The following is a 13,224-nucleotide window of genomic DNA, read 5'->3' as shown; positions in this document are numbered from 1 at the left end:
GGGCTGTGTCCACTACTTCAAAGTCCATAGGGGCTGGCTGGACTGTGTTGTGCAGTCAGTTGTCCACAGGGGCTGTGTCCACTCCAAAGTCCTGTGCAGTGTCCCAGTCCTAAATGGTTGCTGTAGTGTTGTCCAGGGGGTGCTCTGTCCATCAGGGGTGCTCCCCCCAAGTGCTAAAAAAAAAATATTTTTTCTGTGTTTGTGAATTGTGCGCGCAGTAGCCGCACGTGCATCAACAAAGTAGTGCCAAGCGTGCGCCTGTGTCATAAGTAAAGGGCCGGCTGGCGTGACCATTAAAGGGTGCTGTAACCCCTAAAGTACACTCCAGTCCAAACCAAATAAAAAAATATTTTCTGTGTTTGTGAATTGTGTGCGCAGTAGACGCATGTGCATCAACAAAGTAGTGCCAAGCGTGCGCCTGTGTCATAAGTAAAGGGCCGGCTGGCTTGACCGTTAAAGGGTGCTGTAACCCCCAAAGTACACTCCAAACCAAATAAAAAAATATTTTCTGTGTTTGTGAATTGTGTGCGCAGTAGCCGCACGTGCATCAACAAAGAAGTGCCAAGCATGCGCCTGTGTCATAAGTAAAGGGCCGGCTGGCTTGACCGTTAAAGGGTGCTGTAACCCCCAAAGTACACTCCAAACCAAATAAAAAAATATTTTCTGTGTTTGTGAATTGTGTGCACTGTGGCTGCACGTGCATCAACAAAGGAGCAGCGCCAAGCGTGCGCCTGTGTCCCATAAGTAAAGAGCCGGCTGGCTCATTTCTTAAAGGGTAGTGTAACCCACAAAGTGCACTACTCTCCAGCAAAAATAAAAAAATATTTTCTGTGTTTGTGTGCGCCTTAGCTGAACGCTCTGACCAGAGCGCTCGCTCTGAATCAGGGCCCTCCTCCATGAAAATGGAGCTGCCTCCTGGCCGCTCGTATAGCTGTGGGTGACCGCCCACAGCATATGCGAGCGGCCAAAAAGATGGTCGCGATGGTCTTGACCATCGCGACCATCGGACTTGCGACGGAGACCCTGCAGTAGGGTCTCCCTGCCACAAGCCCTGGAGTGATTTTGGCTCTATCAGAGCCAAAATCACTCCCACTGACATCACTAGTGATGTCAGTAGGGCCGGCTTGAGACGGTAGGCGTTCCCATGGGAACGCCTCCGTCTGGCAGGCACGCCCCTGGCACGCCCACCAAATGGGGCATGCTGTCAATCAACATCGACAGCACGCCCCTTTGGTGCGAGACCTGGAGCGATGGAAAGCCCGTCGCTTCCCGGGTCTCGCGCATGCGCACGACGGAGCTCCCTCCGCCGTGCGCATGCGCAGTGGGGAACATCGACCCGCTTGCGAGCATACTGCTGCTCGCGAGTGAGTCTGAATGACCCCCATAGAGGCGTCAACAGAACTCAAAGAGCGAGTGCTCTATTTAAATATCCGGCCCCTTTTTCAGAACGACCATCCACAAATAGTGTCCGGCTCTGAATCAGGCCCAGTGTTTCCACTTTTGGGTTTTACTTCCCGTTTCTTTCCTGATTTGTAGAAGTGTTTGCTCTAATGGATTTATTTTACGTTTTTCCTGGGGTTTTGGCAATGGTAAAGTACAGTATTCTGTTATCACCTTTTAGATTTTTTTTCTTGGTCAGATAGAATTACCTTTTTAGCTTTTAATAGTTTTTTTTCATTGCAGCCAGATTCGTCAACTCTCTGGTTATGTAATAGCTACAACATTTTATTTAAAAAAAATGTGCCAGGAAATCAGGACAAAAACTGGTATATACCAGAAAATCGGAACATTTGAAAGTGGAAATACTGGTGGGAGAGCCACCTTATATTTATCACTATTTTTGCCTTGTGGACTTTTTGCACTTAAGTCCCCCATACACCTTCAATTAATTGAGCTAATTTCCCAATCCCCAAAAAGTGGGGTTGGGACATCAGTGAAATCTAACATGTTGGATTTCCCTGATTTCCAATCCTGACCAAAATATGATCGAGATCAGCAAATCGGGATCACTGGTCGGCACTTTCGACCAGTGGATCAGTGGTACCTGATCCAATCGGCGAAACGATGAAATGGCTGCCAGATGTATGAGGACCTTTAGAGTCTGTATTTCAGAGGAACCTGCCTATTGGATTCTGCATTCACATCTGATTCCAGAAAGCAATGCTGAAAATTTCTTTAATGTATTGCTGGGAAGTCTTGTGTGTTTGTGATTAATTCATTATGTCTTAGCGAGCAATATCATACTTTTACCATTGCTCAGCAATAATAACTTTTGACCTTGGCTATCTCTGGTTAAAAGTAGGGGTGAGCGGGTTCGGATTTCAGAAATCCGAACCACCCCGAGCCCCCCCGATCCGAGGCCGATCCGAGACAGGCTCGACTTTTCACGCCTGACTCGGATCGGAAATCGAGGCAAAACGTCATCATCCCGCCTTCCGGGTCTCGCGGGTTTTGGATCCTATATAAGGTACCCGTGTTGGCGCCATTTTCTCACTCGGCTGTGGATAGTGAAGAGGGAGGGTGGGAGTTAGGGCTGGCTGGGCTGTGTAGTGTAGTGTAGTGCAGAGTAGTGTTGTGTTGTGCTGTGCTGCGCTGTGCTGCTGTTGTCCATAGGGGCTGTGTCCACTACTTCAAAGTCCATAGGGGCTGGCTGTGTTGTGCTGTGCTGCTGTTGTTAATAGGGGCTGTGTCCACTACTTCAAAGTCCATAGGGGCTGGCTGGACTGTGTTGTGCAGTCAGTTGTCCACAGGGGCTGTGTCCACTCCAAAGTCCTGTGCAGTGTCCCAGTCCTAAATGGTTGCTGTAGTGTTGTCCAGGGGGTGCTCTGTCCATCAGGGGTGCTCCCCCCAAGTGCTAAAAAAAAAATATTTTTTCTGTGTTTGTGAATTGTGCGCGCAGTAGCCGCACGTGCATCAACAAAGTAGTGCCAAGCGTGCGCCTGTGTCATAAGTAAAGGGCCGGCTGGCGTGACCATTAAAGGGTGCTGTAACCCCTAAAGTACACTCCAGTCCAAACCAAATAAAAAAATATTTTCTGTGTTTGTGAATTGTGTGCGCAGTAGACGCATGTGCATCAACAAAGTAGTGCCAAGCGTGCGCCTGTGTCATAAGTAAAGGGCCGGCTGGCTTGACCGTTAAAGGGTGCTGTAACCCCCAAAGTACACTTCAAACCAAATAAAAAAAAATTTCTGTGTTTGTGAATTGTGTGCACTGTGGCTGCACGTGCATCAACAAAGGAGCAGCGCCAAGCGTGCGCCTGTGTCCCATAAGTAAAGAGCCGGCTGGCTCAATTCTTAAAGGGTGGTGTAACCCACAAAGTGCACTACTCTCCAGCAAAAATAAAAAATATTTTCTGTGTTTGTGTGCGCCTTAGCCGCACGTATATATCAATATAACATAAATGGAGGACCAAACTTTCTCCGATAAAAATAAAATAGGGAAAGATCAAGAACCACTTCCTCCTAGTGCTGTTGCTGCTGCTGGGAGTTGTTCATCATCCCAGAGAGGAAGTAGGAACACCACTACTTTTACTAAACAATTGACCCTCCAACAGTCCTTAGCGATGAGGATGAAGTACGACAGCAGTCATCCTGAAGCAAAACGTATAACTGAGGCCTTGACTGCTATATTGGTTTTAGACGTGCGTCCGGTATCCACCATTAGTGCAGTGGGATTTAGACAATTGATGGAGGTAGTGTGTCCCCGGTTCCAAATCCCATCTAGATTCCACCTGCATCCTCAAAGCAGCAGCGACAAGCGTGCGTCTGTCTGTTAAAGGGTGGTGTAACCCTCAAAGTGCGCTCCACAAACAATAAAAATATTCTTCTTTTTTTTTCTGTCTTTGTGAAATGTGTGGGCTGTAGCTGCACCTGCATCCTTAAAGCAGCAGCGATAAGCGTGTGTCTGTCTGTTAAAGGGTGGTGACACCCTCAAAGTGTGCTCCACAAACAATAAAAATATTCTTCTTTTTTTTCTGTCTTTGTGAAATGTGTGGGCTGTAGCCGCACCTGCATCCATAAAGCAGCAGCGACAAGCGTGCGTCTGTCTGTTAAAGGATTACATCGGTGACAGCATCCAAGTAGGCATGTCAGACAGTCCGTACCTGTATTGGCAGGAAAAAGAAGCAATTTGGAGGTCCCTGTACAAACTGGCTCTATTTTACCTGAGTTGCCCCCCCTCCAGTGTGTACTCCGAAAGAGTGTTTAGTGCAGCCGGGAACCTTGTCAGCGAAAGGCGTAGGAGGTTGCTTCCACAAAATGTGGAGAAGATGATGTTCATAAAATGAATTATCAACTCTTCCAGGGAGACCAGCCTCCAGAACGTACAGAGGGACCTGTGGTTGTGGATTCCAGCAGGGACAAATTAATACTCTGTGAGGATGAGGATGTACACAACACTGAAGAGGGTGAGGAATCGGTGGATGAGGAGGATGAGGACGACATCTTGCCTCTGTAGAGCCAGGTTGTGCAGGGACAGATTAATTGCCAGCTTGTTTTGTGGGGGCCCAAACGAACCAATCATTTCAGCCACAGTCGTGTGGCAGACCCTGGCGCTGAAATGTTTGGTTTGTTAAAGTGTGCATGTCCTGTTTATACAACATAAGGGTGGGTGGGAGGGCCCAAGGACAATTACATCTTGCATCTCTTTTTTTTCTTTGAATTATGTACTGTTGTGGGCCTAGTTTTTCAAACTGCCATCCTGTCTGCCACTGCAGTGTCACTCCTAGATGGACCACGTGTTTGTGCCGCCCACTCGTATCTCTTAGCATAGTCATCCAGCTACCTTGGTGCAACCTTTTGGATATAAAAACACTATTGTTAGGTGTGAGGTGTTCAGAATAGACTGGAAATGAGTTGAAATTAAGGTTATTGAGGTTAATAATAGCATAGGAGCAGAAAAACCCACAAATTCTGTGATTTTAGCTGTTTTTATGCTTTTTTTAAAAAAAATACAGATCCAAAACACAAAACCCAGAACCCAAAACACGGAAGGGTGGTTTTGGCAAAACCAATCCAGATCCAAAACACGAAGAAAGATCCAGATCCAAAACCAAAACACAAAACACGAAAAGTGGCCGGTGCACAACCCTAGTTAAAAGTGACATCATCGTTCTGTTCTCTGTTACCAAATTATTATATATCCTGGATATGTTTTAATTGCACATAATGGGTATATTCACAGCAACCTGCATCTGATTCTCTATCCGGCCTTCAGACTTTGAGATTTACAATCTAGGTGTATATATATATATATATATATATTAGGGATGTGCAGGCTCGGTTCTACTCGGTTCCGTTCGGTTCTTTTTACCGAATCTTATTGGCTATCCAAAACTCGTGACAGCTGAAACCCAATAAGATCCGGTAAAAAGAACCGAACGGAACCGAGTAGAACCGAGCCTACACATCCATAATATATATATATATATATATACAAGCACAAAGTAGTCACCCAAGAAGCCTCATTCGAGGCCTCCCTTATTCACAGATGGTCAGGGTGCTACGAATCAATAGTGATAGAAATATCGCTATATTGCAAATTGATGAACTAATTCATTGTTTTCTTTACTGGGGTTAATCTCGTAAATTACTTGAGGAAACTAAAGTGAAAGTTTTGACACTGGATAGGAATATTCTTCTTCGTAAAGAGGATGCTAAGTGTATAGCTAAGTCCAAGTTACCTTGGGTTACAGATATAACACTGCTTCCCCTGTAATTGATCGAATTACTAAGTAATATAGGCCCATTGTGGAATCAGACTCTAGTCTCCATTTGTCTAATAAACAACTAATGCCATGCTACAAGCGAGGCCTCAATCTGAGAGATCGTTTAGTTAATACAGATATATCAAAATTTAATCAATCTACTACAGGCCTCAGTATGTTCCCTAAAAAAGTAGGCTGCATTAAATGTTCATGCGTGACCTGTCAATACTTGATTACAGGTAATTCTTTTTCACATCCACATAGTGGTAAAACAATTTATATTAAACATCTTTTAAATTGTATCATAAGAGCGCTAATCAACCACACTATACTTAAGCTGGAAGGTAGTCCTTAAATTGCTTGTCACTTTTTTTCCGGAGGATCCTCTTCAAACATTCAATATCTTGACAGAAACACCCCGCCCCTTTCCCTGCTGACAGCTGTGATTGGCCGCCAGGGAAAGAATCCACGTCTCCACCAGGGGAAGACGCCGCCAATCAGGAGAGGAGCTGTGCCGCTGCTCCCGCCCGTGGCCGCGGTGATGTCACAGAAGACGGCGGCCACTGCACGCCGCTGGTGAGCCGGCTGCCCAGGAGACCGCGGCGGGACCGGCAGCCCACGGCCCTACACGCCATGAGAGCTCCGGGGATCACGCCGACGACCAGGCCCGGGCGGAGGCACCGGAGGTCGTAAGGCGACAGCGGCGGGCAGCACTGAGGAGGCTCTGTGCGAGTGCGTCCGCACCAAGCTCCGGGTCACGGCTGGGGAGGAAGACACTGAGTCCCGGCGGCTGAGAGCCCCTGACTGGCCGGGCGACGCGGCCGCCCCATGCAATCCCCCTGTGCCCCGGGCTCCCTGTCCCTCTCACAATGGGCTCAGTCCAAGGACTCCCTCTCAGTGATATTATCTATATTCTATTATATGTAAATTTTTCTTGTATTGGGCAAGATCAGATAAAGTTTTAGAGCTGCTGCCTTTTTTTGGAATCTGCGCCGTGAGTGTTCCAATAGGATTTCCCACATCTTTTAAATTGTAATTCAAGTTATGTGAGCTATCAGATTACCTGCCCTTGTGGTTGGAGTTACATCGGCAAAAACGGAAAGAAAGTTTAAGGAGCGGATGGCCGCTCATAGGTCAGCAATCCGTACTGCGCTTGGTACAGGCACAAGTGAACAACCTGTAGCGCGGCACTTTGCAGGACTGAGTCATCCTGTATCTAGCATTCGCTACAGGATGATTGATCATATCCCCCCGTTAACAAAGGGTTGTAATAGGGTAAGATACTTCAATGTGAGACGCGCTGGATAGCAAGTCTCAATACTTTATATCCCACAGGGTTAAATGAAAGCAGTTAATTTTCATGTTTTACTTAAATATGAGGCTTCATTAATTTGTCTTGGTTAATATTTTTGTCATTTTGGTGACTACATTAGGATAGTATGTGTACTATACTTTAGATGCTGAGACGCTATGATCTTTTCTCTAAATAGCGTCTGTTATTTACATTTCTGTGATTCTGATATTGTGTGCATTACACTGTAAATGTTGAGACGCTGTGATCTTTTTTTCAACAGCGTCTGCTGTTTACATATGTTTCCATGGTGATGGTGTTACATCATGGTATTGACAGAGGCACGCAAATAGCATGATGACATCAACATTGACCGGTGGCCGGGAGGGCCGTCCCGAGCTCCGAAGGTTTGGTCACTTGTGGTGAGGTGTATATAAGGTATGACACATGTATGTTATCTGTATCCTGATGACAGTTTATAAAAACTGAAACGTTGACACTGGAGCCTGCCTTTGAAGTTTTGTTCATATATGCCTTGAGTGCTGCACCGTCTCCAATCTATACCTACTTGTTGTTGTGAGGGCAAAGGCTGAAGTTGATTACGTGGTAACTGTGAGTGCCAAACCATAAGTTATTGTGTATATATATATAATATATATATATATATATATATATATATATATATGTATATATATATATATATATGTGGCATCACTATGTGGGTGCAGGATCTAGTCCCCGGGGGCAGCGAGGTTATGCCCACGGGCCACACCCGGTGCTGCCTCTGATATATATAAATATATATATATATTTATATATACCATGTTCCTGTATTTCTTCCAATAAAAGCATTTGTTTTACTGCATTTGTTATCCTCTGCTCCAGTCAGTATGTGGTTATAAACATTGTATGCAAAAGTGTATCTTTTGTTAACCAGTTTGGCAAGTCAGTGTTAAATGCATGACATATGAGTTTCCTGTAACCGTACCTGTCAATCCAGTTAGGTGCGAGTTGGATTGTGCAAACAGTTCTCACGGCCAACTGGCACTACAAAGTACAGATGCAATCCATTACCAAACTCACATTTTTTTTCAGAGGAATTTTTTGGTGCATAACCCCTGAGGGTGTGAGATGGTAGGGAAAATCTTTATTCAAAGATAAAAATTAAGGACCACAGTGCAGAACCCCTTGGACACCCCCTAAATTACTAATCAGCCATTTACAAGTTTTCAATTAGCTTAATTGGCCCAATAATTACATAATTTTTGGGAATTAAAAAAATTAGACTCAAATCAAAACCTCCATTACTTTCCTTATGTCCACTGACAGCCTTCTATATGGTCCAACGAAAGTGTTACTTTTTTGTGGTCCAAGATTTGTGGTCCACTTTAACATGCACTTCTCCCTACTCAAGTTTTTTTAAAATTAGCAGACCCTGACTACAACTAGCACGAGTTGGCATTTCTAATTGGATTTCGTGTTTCTTGGGAGCGAGCATTCGGGCAAAGTGTGCAAGTTCTAAGAAACAAACTGACACTTGCAAACTCACACCTATTTGGATTGAACCCCTAGGGCTCTATTAACTACAATCCACAGTGTAGTAGTAGTGTGATATTTCTGACTAAACTTGTATTGCAAATTCAGTAAATATCATACGGATGTACTAACATCCGCTTGCAGGAACAGAGCTTGCAATAAAGCTCTGTACCTGGGAATCCCCTTCACATACTTTCAATGTATTTTCCGCAATAAATACAGCAAGTTTGTGTCCGCGCATGTGCCGCTGGCTGCTGCACCCCCACCACCGCGATCGCACCCCCCAGCAATCGCACACACATCACCACCCTGCGACCTCCCCTTCCCCCAATTTACACTTACCTCCAGTGATTGGTGCTCCGGTGATGTCCTCTGGGGCTCCAATCAGTTGGTCTCCTGGCTCCTAAACTGTGACCCTTGTCAGCTGTTCTGGCCCTGGACTCAGGTAAGTGGTTTTATTTGTAACTTTTTTTTTTGCAATGATCAGCTTGTGGTCTATTAAGAACACACAGCTGATCAATGGGGCCTGGATCTCGGCTCTGCTCCGTCTGTTAGACCCTGGATAACGCCATCTCCAGGTTGCATTATTATTACAGGGCTTCCCCCAGTATTTTTTCACAATTTATTTTTAGCAAAATACTAAATTATGAGAAATGTGATCTGCTTACTAAAAATATGCGAAAATTAGGGTTTGAAGTATAATTTTACAATTCCACTCCAATTGCGATTTAGAAAATGTATGTGATACTAAAATAATGTGAAAAAGGTGTGAAAACACCCATTTTCTCTTTATTTTAGTAAAAATAATATTAATTAATAGAGCCCTTACTGCGAAAACTACTTACATAAATATAGTGGTGATTGTACTTTATTTGGATTAACTTTATTCCTAAAGAATCACCCACAGTATCATAAAGAGCACTTACTAAGCTACTATGAAAGAATTAACAAACTGTAACAGTCACTAAAATAAGATCACATAATTTAGTCATGTGCATCCCTTTTTCACAAAAAAAGATTGATCAGTCCACAATAATTGTTACAGGGAATTATTTGATAACATTGTATTAGTTTAATAACAAGGAATGAAATTAATTACTTGGGGGCCAATTTATCATACCGAGTATTCATAAAATTATGCAAAAACTGAAGTTTCTGTATAATTCTATCTATCACCGCTGGGATCAGTATGAATGACTGCCGGCAGCAGTGGAGATCCCGACAGGTAAGTTTATTAACTATACCTAACCCTCTGCCCCCCTAACCCTAACCCTCCCTTAGGGGTGCCTAGCCCTAACCTCCCCCTTAGTGCTTATCCCTAAACCCCCCTGTAAGTGCCCAAACCTAACCCCCCCCCCACAGCCTAAATATAACCCTCCAGGGGGGGCGCCTAACCCTAACCTCCCCCCGGGGGTGCCTAGCCCTAACCCCCCCTTTCCCTAATCTAACCCTCCTGGGGGGTGCCTAACCCTAAATCCCCCCCGGGAACCCCTAAACTAACCCTCCCCCCACGGCTGTCCACGCCAGCCGCTTGGCTTACCTTCGTTCGGTATGCCGGGCGTCGGGCTCCCGGCATAGGGATAATGACAGGTGTTGAGATTTCAATGCCTATCATTAGTCCCCTATCAGGATTGCACAGTCGGGAAGCCGGCGGTCGGCATTTCGACCGTCAGTTTCCTGACTGCATACCATCACCACTATGTAACATTATCCTAATGCTGGAGATTTCACAAATATAGAGCAGCAGAGTCTTTATTAGTGCAGGATACTGTACTAGGGCATATATTAGTGCAGAACAGTGGCAAAGTTTAACAAGTGTGACTATCTGATTCCCATTGGTAACTGTCGGCCAAGCTATATTTCATGCAGGCAGTCGGCAAGGTCAGTTTTATTTTGATACTTGTGGCTTTGCAACATACTGTTTATCATGTATGAATGTACTTATGTGACCTATATCAGAAAACATCTGAGATGGTTCAATGTATGGACTGCCAACTCCCGGCAGCTTATTGTGAGTGTTTTTATCACTATTTCAGCAATGTATATAAGTTGTGTCCTTGTCCTGCACTGTGATGTACTGTAAGTTACTTGTTTCTTGTTCACCTATTAGTTCTATGTACGGCGCTGCGGAACACTTGTGGCGCCATATAAATAAAGGATAATAATAATAATAATAATAATAATAATAATGTATGAATGTGATATAGAGTTACCCTCATTATATAGTTCTGTGCCCATGTACATTACCATTGGTTTTTCTGAGCAAATCAATGAGATATCCAGCCTCCTCATTTATCCGCTCCTCAATGCTACGTTTTCCCATACCGAAATTACTCAGCGTTACCAGGGTAAAACTCCGCAGCTCCTTCCACTTCTCACCATTACTGAATACCATCTCTGCAGAAAACAGAGCATATTACTCCATAAAACTACATTAATATCGAATACAAAATGTATAAGTATTGTGCTAAATTGTACATCACATGTACTAAATGTTTATCTTGGCTGAAAGATTTTCTCCAAAAAACGCATGTATTACTTAATAAATGCAATTGTATGTTTTATTCCATTAAAAAAGATACATATTAAAAGCATATACAACGACACAGGCACTGCGCTGTGATCACATATGACTAAATAAAATTTTCTTGTATACAATGGGACACACACTGTATAATAAAAATATTTTTACTTCTGAAAAATTAATGCACACAATACAAACAATACATGAAACATGTAGAGACACTGGACATAAAAATGGAAACAAATAAATGGATGAATAGTAGCAGCATAGATATTTGTATCAGAAAGTAGATCTTCTATTAAGCATGTGTCTGATAATTAGAAACACATCCGTTCCATTGTATCACCTCAAAAAATGGAATAATGCTGAATGTGTCCTTGTACATGTAGTTCAAAAATACTGCATTCTGACACCTGAAATGAGTAATTGGTATAGTTGTCTTTATCCTGTAGATGTAAGGAGTGGTATTAGGTCCTGCTGGCGTCCCAGCAATAATAGATTTAAGTAGAAACCAGGTGTAATGTGAGACTTCTAGTATATTGTGAAGTCTCCCCGTGGGAGAGTGTGTCCGTCGGCACAGATGAGAGTTAAGCGGCAGACATGAAATATCCTTCTCTCCGTGTGATTTGTATAGGAGACAGTGTGTATTACCGCTATCGCCAGCTGGATGGTAGCGCTCTCCCAGACCAATGAAGTCACTGTGGGGGGCTGAATGATAGCGCTCCGTGAGACCAATGTCTCCGCTGTCTGTGGCTTCACGATCGGCTCCGGAATCTATCCCAGGTACAGGTGTATGGAATGCAGTAGAAGGACTTGGCAAGCAGTGACGTCAACGCGTTTCGTCTCTCTATTACGGAGACTTTTTCAAGACTGACATTGCAATGGTAGATGCCGTATTTAAACTTCAGGAAAGTACGCCTTTGTAATTATTTTGATTATGGACAGCTGGGTTGTATTCAAATAAGTTTAGCAGCTGTATTTCACAATTCCTTAGGTTTACATATAGTATAAAGAAAAATAATAACTCTTAGACATCTAAAATAGCAGTTTTGTCAATGTATAATGACACTGTATAGGAATGTTATAAAAATACTAAAACATGTGCATAAAAATATACATAAACATAATAATATAATTAATATTATTCAAATAATGAACACTGAAAATTAAATGATAAGTGAAAAGAAATATATATATATAAAGAATATATATATATATATATATATATATATATACATATATTAATATGGAGAAGATAAAATATGGAAAAACGAGATAAAGAATAATGGTATTGATTAATACTATGTGTAAAATAGTGAATACATCGGAAATGAATATAAAATATGTAATCTATATAAAATACAAAATGGGAAATATTGTATAGATTTGGTTGTTTTCCAACAGAACTGATACAAATATTACGACAGTGATATGTAAATACTACAAAAATGAATAAGTTATAAATGTGCAGGTCCATAAACCTGCATATAAACTTACAATAAAAATAAAAAATGAAAATAATGATATATAGTAAATGAATAAAGGTGTAAATATACAAATATTTAGATGAAATGAGAAATGAGAAATTGTTTTGGGCATCATACCAAAGGGGGATAGTCAGAAGGACTGAAGTAGACAATTATGATAAATCTGAGACACAATAAATGATAATTACAAAGGTGGACTTTCCTGAAGGATAAATACGGCATCTACCATTGCAATGTCAGTCTTGAAAAAGTCTCCATAATAGAGAGACGAAACGCGTTGACGTCACTGCCTGCCAAGTCCTTCTACTGCATTCCATACACCTGTACCTGGGATAGATTCTGGAGCCGATCGTGAAGCCACAGACAGCGGAGACATTGGTCTCACAGAGCGCTATCATTCAGCCACCCACAGTGACTTCATTGGTCTGATAGAGCACTACCATCCAGCAGGCGATAGCGGTAAGACACACTCTCCCCTATACAAATCACACGGAGAGAAGGATATATCATGTCTGCCGCTTAACTCTCATCTGTGCCAACGGACACACTCTCCCACGGGGAGACTTCACAATATACTAGAAGTCTTACATTACACCTGGTTTCTACTTAAATCTATTATTGCTGGGACGCCAGCAGGACCTAATACCACTCCTTACATCTACAGGATAAAGACAACTATACC

At 43.0% G+C, this 13,224-nt stretch overlaps 1 protein-coding gene across 3 annotated transcripts in view; it reads right to left on the bottom strand.

Moving 5' to 3' along the window:
- The window catches only part of LOC148502821 (cytochrome P450 2F2-like), a 96,337-nt gene that overhangs the window by 44,241 nt on the left and 38,872 nt on the right, over positions 1–13,224 (bottom strand). For all 3 annotated transcript variants that reach the window (XM_088449263.1, XM_088449264.1, XM_088449265.1), the window contains exon 4: positions 10,779–10,928. In XM_088449263.1, the coding sequence (XP_088305389.1) occupies positions 10,779–10,928 (150 nt within the window). The remainder of the gene's footprint in view (positions 1–10,778; positions 10,929–13,224) is intronic.

This window comes from Taudactylus pleione, unplaced genomic scaffold (genome assembly GCF_031769625.1).
Source record: "Taudactylus pleione unplaced genomic scaffold, aTauple2 ptg000481l, whole genome shotgun sequence".
In the NCBI taxonomy this organism is placed as follows: Eukaryota; Metazoa; Chordata; class Amphibia; order Anura; family Myobatrachidae; genus Taudactylus; species Taudactylus pleione.
The sequence above is the reverse complement of the archived record's forward strand: the minus strand, read 5'-3'. Positions and strand labels throughout refer to the sequence as shown.